General features: G+C 40.3%; 1 protein-coding gene across 1 annotated transcript; it reads right to left on the reverse strand.

Moving 5' to 3' along the window:
* Positions 1-370: 370 nt before the first annotated feature.
* Positions 371-6927, reverse strand: polk (polymerase (DNA directed) kappa). The gene is made up of 14 exons (XM_029510922.1): positions 6610-6927; positions 6171-6290; positions 5801-5953; positions 5368-5499; positions 5099-5249; positions 4740-4958; positions 4305-4429; positions 3958-4124; positions 3835-3867; positions 3629-3725; positions 2741-2912; positions 1601-2611; positions 1000-1048; positions 371-837 (listed from the first exon to the last, which is right to left on the reverse strand). Exons 1-14 carry the CDS (start codon positions 6736-6738, stop codon positions 756-758), a joined length of 2640 nt encoding a protein of 879 aa, XP_029366782.1. The 5' UTR covers positions 6739-6927; the 3' UTR covers positions 371-755.
* Positions 6928-7222: the final 295 nt, after the last annotated feature.

Raw genomic sequence — 7222 nt, forward strand, 5'->3', positions numbered from 1 at the left:
AAATAGTTGCCTGAAGAGTGGCAAACTTTCAGCTTCAGGAGTATGATTTGGTGGAAGCGCAAAGAACACTGAATTGAGCTACAGGTTACAGGTGATGTAACGCAGATTTGTCGTCCACCCATTTTTTATTTTTCATTTTTTTACTTATTAGACAAGTTGACAACCCTGTGAAGATGATATACCAAGTGTTTTTAAAACTGCAACTTCTTCGAACATAGTGCGTTTTGACAAATTTTAAACCAATGCTATTTTGGTTAAGATAAATCAGATTAACAGGAATGACAAACCATAAAATAATAATTTATTACAACTTTGATTTATTGATAGAAAATTTCTCTTATCTTCATTATTAAAAACATTTTATCTCTGGAAGACACAATAAATACAACTCAATACTTCATCTTAATAAAAAGTGGCTGGAAGATAAATTAGAAGTAATCCTTGAGGCTAGAGTGTAATAAATATTCTAATGTTCAATTTATACTATATAATAAGAAGCATTACCTAAATTTTCATGAAACTAATACAGCACAGTCGTAGAAAATCTCTATTAATCTGCTAGAATTCAAACAAAGGACCTGATTGTTTACTTTCTTATGCCAGCAATTTTAAGCATTTTTTTTATTTTAGGAAAACATAAAAACAATAAATATGGCTTTGAATTCAATAATTGAGGAAACAATTACAGACTAAATGGCTTATTTCATTTCATGTAGAAAACCTCCAAAGGTCATACAGATGAGGATGTGCATATATCACCTGAAAAATCTGTCAATGGTGTAGCATGGGCCAATGCCTTTGGCTCTCTTTGAAGGAGGAGAGGGTGGCGAGTCCTTTCTAAAAGTTGTGAAATCAACACAAACAAAAAAGACATAAGTAAAATGTATCAGTTTATCTTAGGTAATTGTCAAATAATATTACTTCACCTACAGAATATTATATGGACAGAATCTACATCAGCATTTTGTGCAGCAACAATGTGTGATCGAACAGTCTCACCTTTTGCTTTTGCCTTTGTTTGCTTGTTTTGGAGGGAGAAGACCTGTATCTGTGAACAGGGACAAATGGACAGAAAAGAAATAGATTTCAGCTTTTCTCTGACAAAGAATGGGCTTCAATGAGTAGATTCACTGTTGCAGCACCTCTCTTGGGACATAAAGAGTGCAATTTCTGAAGCAGGACTGTTTAAGAGGAATCCACGGTGCAGTTTATTGTGGGAAATGAATGGGTGAGAAAGTGATTTAGCCATTTCCAAGACCAGGGCAGAGGAGCCCCATGGGGTGAAATGAGATGTCTTTTCTCTGTAGGAATTGGGGCCGACTTCTCATACAATGTCACTGTCTGTAAATAACGAGGTCATAGGTCTCAGATGGATGTCTACCAAACGGACATTCCTCCTGTTAGCTCCTAAAATGTGACTTTACACGCATCTTACAAAAATTAACAGTATTGTATCAGTCATCTGCAGGAGACATATACAGACTGAAGAGCTACGCTGGAAACACTGATATGGTTCGGACCACAAAGTACAAAAAAACAAAAACGCAAAATTAGTGATGGGATAAAACACTAGAAACTACCATTTAATACACACGCTCACCTATGGCTTTGCTCTTTGTAACTGAAGGTGGATTTATGGCAGATGATGTGTTTCCTCCCAACTCATGTAAGACCTCCTGGTTCAGGCAGAGGTCGACATGGTGGTTGAAGACAGTGAGGTCATCAGTCTCCTGGGTCAGCTGACACACTGGGCAGATCAGGGAATGGCCTTTATCATTACATAACTGAGGCTGTTCCAAGGTTACGGTTGCATTGTCAGCACTGATCGACGAAACCGCTTGCGTGGGATCGTTTTTCAAGCTGTGCTGGCCATGAGGGCGGACCCCGCTCAACTCCAACTCTTCACTATCCTTTGCCTCCTCCTCCCTCCATTTGTGAACCACCTTACATTCATTCTCTAAATCCAAATCGGATTCTGAGTCAGGATCAGTGCTTTGATGTGGCTTTCTTGAAAATTTGCTCAGACACTTGTCAATGTGTCTGTTTAAGATGTTCAGATTAGTCGTCTCCACTCGCCTGAAACACACCGGACACCTAAGGCTCTCTGACTCTGTGCCTCCACATCCTGATGTGGATGCATGGGCTTCACCAAAGTCTTTCTCTGAGAGATATGAGGATATACTATTGCGTGTGTTTGATGATGGCTCTACACACTTTTGATCACTGGATCCAATGCAAGTGTTCACTGAAACATTCACCCCGTTTCCTTCCTCATCTGTGCTCGAACTAGCTGCCTGGCGTTCTAGCCTTCTAGCATAGGCCCTTTGGAAAAAAGACTGCTGGGGTTCCTCGCTAGTTTGATCTCCCCCTAATCCTTTCTTTTTGATCTGCCAAGGAACCCCCTTTTCTTTCTGGCACTGCTGCATCGTAGGATGACAATTAAGAGTCACCGTCTGGACAGTGTGATGGGAAAGATACTCCTTTTGAGGGTTTTTATGCGTTTCTTGGATGGAGACACTGCAGTCTGTCTTTTCTTGCCGAAGGAAGCCAACGATGCTCCTCTGGAGAGGCTTTTTATCATCCGAACTGACAAAAGCAGAAATCCGAACACCTATGTGCACAAAAACAAATTATCTGAAGAAAAATGAATGTCGATATGCAGCATGTCACAGATTATTTAGATTTATTTCTAGCTAGTTATATTAATTTATACATCAGTGGTATTGCTCGATCTAATTACCCATGAGTCTCAGTCTGAGTGGCTGGGGGCTTTCATTTTCTATTTCCGTTTTCAGTAGGTCCTTAGCAACAGCAAAAATCTCATCCACTGTAGCAACAGTACATGTCAGCGTCAGCGACCTGGTTTTTACCTCAAAGTTCACTTTCTTCAGTTTCAGTGTTACGGTTTTACCCTTCATGAAAAAGAAGAAAATACAGAGTTGGGTTCATTTTCAGAAAAACTGTTTTTTCAACAACCCCTTTATTAATGACTTAAATCAATGGCACTTAATGGAACAGACATAAATAGAAGAGATGTAAATCTGTATAGTCTGTCATATCACTGATTGAGTCATCAAAATGCATTATGTAACATGCTACAAAGTGCCTTCATAGTAATGTGATCATCTCCCTGGGAAACATTTCCAAGGCTGATAGTAGCCCCTGCTGCCTCCTTAATGGCCTTCCATTTCCTGTTGCTATCAATGCCACATCAGGACCGTGGCAGGGGGGTAATGGCCGTGCTTTTGCTATTGATTTGAAAAGGAATGAACAGGTTGAGGTAATTGCACAAAATTTGGTTTAAGAGTCGTCGTGATTCTACGGTGAACTAGAATAAAGCATTTCTTCTTCTTTCTGTGGACCGTTTTTAATCCAATTCTTTTCAAATATTTCCTTTTTTGTTTGCTTTTCTTATTTTTCTGAGACAGCCTTTTGGACCTGAAGGCAACATCTAACTGAGCTCAGTCTGCTGCAGCTACAAAATAAAACTGCATGCGTGGCTGTTGTAACCAGAACAATGTCTTGCATCAAATGTTTATTGTGTGAGCCAAAAAATGTCTCCTTCTAACCTATTTGTGCAGAGTATGTGTATGTACTGCATAAAGCAACCCACTCTGACATTTAGTACCTTCAGATCTTCTGTCTTCATGTTTTCTGCTAGCTCTTCACAGAGCTCCCTGCACAGAGAAAACTGATCCTCAGCTTTACTCAGTTCTTTAAATGTTCTGTGAAAAAATGAAATGTCACAAAAGGTAATGAGCTGGAAAGAAGGAGGATGAAAGCAAAAACAATCAATTCAATTATGTCAGTGTCTTTGCCTCATGAAAAGCCAACCTTTCTGTGCTCATGCTTTTTCTTTCTTCATGCCTGTATGAAAGCAAACACAATCCTTAAAGTCTCTCTCCTTTTTTCTTTTAGTTCCACTGTGTTGCCTTTTGCTGAAGAAACATACATTACCTTGGTATATACGTGGAGCCCAGACCCAGGGAAACCTGCATGAAATGATGCCAGGCTGTCTCTGAGAACAGCAATGACAGCAGTGCCATCCGCTGGCCAAGGTGAGAACAGCTACTAATGCCCAGAGCATTTAGCATCTTCTCACTCACCTTCCCTATGCCTGAAACCTGGAGGGACAAACAAAAATCTTTGTACCATTTTAAAATAATATTTATAGACAGATTCACCTTCTGTTCTCTTGTCCCCATCTACAGCACATCGTCTGTCTGGTCACACCACACCTATTTATGCAACAGCAATGGCACAAGGCTCTGTTTATATATTAGTTTGAGCAATGTGTACTGTACTTTGCGAACTGGAAGCTTCTGGATAAAATCCATGACGGCCTCTCTGGTGGAGGGAAGTCTGTATTGGCCGTTGGGCTTGTTCTTGTCACTGCACACCTTGGCAAGCATCATGTTTGGAGCAATTCCTTGGACAGTGAATAAGGGTGTAATTGAGAGGTATATTTGCTAATGAACAGTTGGTGAAGCCACAAAATAATGTTGACCCTAAATGTAAACAACCACATGAGCATTCCAGACTTTTCTTTTGTTATTGTAAAGAATACATTTCATTCTGTAAACCAGGGTGGCATTTCCTCAGCAATTAGAGTTGTGGTGAGGGAGAGGGAAGAAAACTGAGTATATGTTATAATTCTCCTGTGTAATTCAAATAACAAAGCAAAATGCTAAAAAAATACCATGGTGGTCAATGATATACCAGTGTGGTCCTCTCCTCACCTGCACTGGCAGTTAGCACGGTCTTCTGCTCAATGCGGAAACGCATCTCTCTCACAGCCTCTTCAACAGATATCCCAAATACCTCATAAACACCACCAGCAACAACAGCACCAGAGGCAGACAAGCCAGGAGAGGAGCTTGGGCTGTCTTCAAAAAGGACAGGAGAGAGGTCTTGCACCTCTGGTAGTGTTTCCTTGGGGAGCTCACTCTTCTCTTCACCTTTACAGAAAAGAAATTATTTTGATCATTGCAATGATGAACTTGTGGTAAATAACATTTTCTGTCATGTTCACAATAAAAAAAAAACAGGCAAAGATGCATTTATAAGCATTATATATATCCACATAATTAAGTCCTGCCTCTGGCGGCGCTACTGGCATGATAGTAATGCGTGCGAGAGGAGACCAGCCAGCTCTGTCTGTGGTTAACATGGTCAGTAAAATCCAGATAGGCTTCATCCAGGCTCACTGGCTGGAAGTGAGGGTCATAGTCTGCAAAAATTTCCCGGATCTAACACAAGGATACAAATTCATGAGCATCTGTTAGTTAACAAAACAAACAAAAAAAAAAACACTTAATGTGTCCAGATGAGTGTGCGTTTGTGTTTGTGTTCTGACATCATTCTTACCTCATTACTCACTGCTCTGTATTTATCAAAGTTAGGAGGAACAATGACCAAGTCAGGGCAAAGTTTCTTTGCAATAAAGCCAGGCATGGCAGCTCGAACCCCATATTTTCTGGCATCGTAGTTCGATGTTGACTGAAAAAAAAAAAAGATGAGAGACAAAAATGGAAATCTGGATTTAGGAATCAAATTTTTAATTTGAGTGCTACATTTGCTTTGGAGGCATTCATACAGTACAATGTTTGCAAATGATTGAAACAGAAATAATCTCTGATTTTTGATAGTGATTTATTACAGAAAAATGTACTTTGTGTGCAACTGTCACTATTTCCAGCCTGATGTGTGCTTGTGTTGCAGAGTTTCGTGTGTCCACACTCTGCACTTAGACCACCTGGGTGTCCCTCTGGTGCACGTTATTTCCAAGACATCAGCCTACCAGCATGCTCATGGATCCTACAGCCATGGGCTTATCCTTCAGCTCAGGACAGTCCCTCATCTCCACAGCAGCATAGAAAGCGTCCATGTCCACATGCACAATTAGGCGGCTTAAATCACGACTCTGCTCCAGCATCGAGGCCATCTTCTCCACCTACACACAGAGATTTGATTGAAATCAGAATCCGAGATACTTTGTTAAGTCCCCCAGAGGGAAATCAGCAAAAAAAACAAAACAAAAAACACTGAAGTAGATTAGGACCCAGATGTTTGAAATGCAGCTGTTTCATCTAACAGCTCATCATGTGTATATTTTCCAAGAAAACGCTGCAGAAAACAACTTTAACAAATCAAGTTGCAACATAAATCACCTGAGCTTGTGCTTTCTTTAACTGGGGCTCTGTGATCTGTGCCTTCTGTAGCATCATTTTCTCAATACGCTGATTCACCTGCTGCTCCCGCTTCAGCTCATTTTCATAAAACCTTGATCCCTGAAGGGGAAGGGGAAGGACAATGAAGAGTTTCAAATTCTGGAGCACACATGAAAAACTGCAATTGCACATCAGTTCATCATTACACGGGAGCTTTGAGACTAACAACAGGATGGACACAATCTGCAAAAGTGGGCCTCCCATTTCTCGTTTTCCACATTTTCAACACATTAAATTTCTCTGGTTCCAGGATCATTCACACCATTCACAAATACAATAGACAGTTGGTGTAGCAAAAAATAAGCATGTATGTATAATGGCTTCCTGGTACTTCACAATAAACTAACTGAGAAGGTGATTTTGAGTTGTCTGACTTTACCTTGGATGCATCCATGATGATCTGGTTAATCTTGTCTCTGTCGAGACCCTCCATACCAGCCTTGTGGTCATTGAGGGCCATTCTGGAGAGGAAGCCCTCTCCTTTACTGGATGCACCCCCATTCTCCATCCTAAGAAAGGAGCTAGTTCAGTGTACTCCGATCTCAACTCTCCTCTAAAGTGACCTGATAAAACTGCAAGATATCGTGGCTTCGTAGGATAATGCTCTTCTCACGCTGAGCAGAAAGGGCCCCTGTGTTTCGAGGTGCCTCAGCTGTCTAACGATCAAGCCTCTACATGCTTTGAAACCGATAACGAATTTAGCGGCACTTCCGCGTATATGCGTCATCGGAAGAGGCGGGGTTTGTATTGTTTACCTTTTTAAATTAATAAAATAGTGAATTTATCCTCAAAGGACGTCTTGTACCACTCAAAGTGCATTTGAGATCACACCGAGACACGGATAAACGATTTATAAGATATATTTTTGCTTTTATCCATTTTCAAATAAGCTATTATATAAATTAAATACTAATATAAAGAGTCTGTGGGTCATTTTGAATATTATGTCAGAAACAAATATAAACTGAAACTAACGTTACTTAGACAATATA

This window comes from Echeneis naucrates, chromosome 9, assembly GCF_900963305.1.
Source record: "Echeneis naucrates chromosome 9, fEcheNa1.1, whole genome shotgun sequence".
Lineage (NCBI taxonomy): Eukaryota > Metazoa > Chordata > Actinopteri > Carangiformes > Echeneidae > Echeneis > Echeneis naucrates.

Coding starts and splice junctions, on each gene's coding strand:
- polk (XM_029510922.1), bottom strand. CDS start 6,738: ATGGAGAATGGGGGTGCATCCAGTAAAGGAGAGGGCTTCCTCTCCAGA. Junction 2,913..3,628: donor TGAAGACAGAAGATCTGAAG/GTACTAAATGTC, acceptor TTTTTCATGAAG/GGTAAAACCGTAACACTGAA. Junction 2,612..2,740: donor ACTCAGACTGAGACTCATGG/GTAATTAGATCG, acceptor TTGTGCACATAG/GTGTTCGGATTTCTGCTTTT.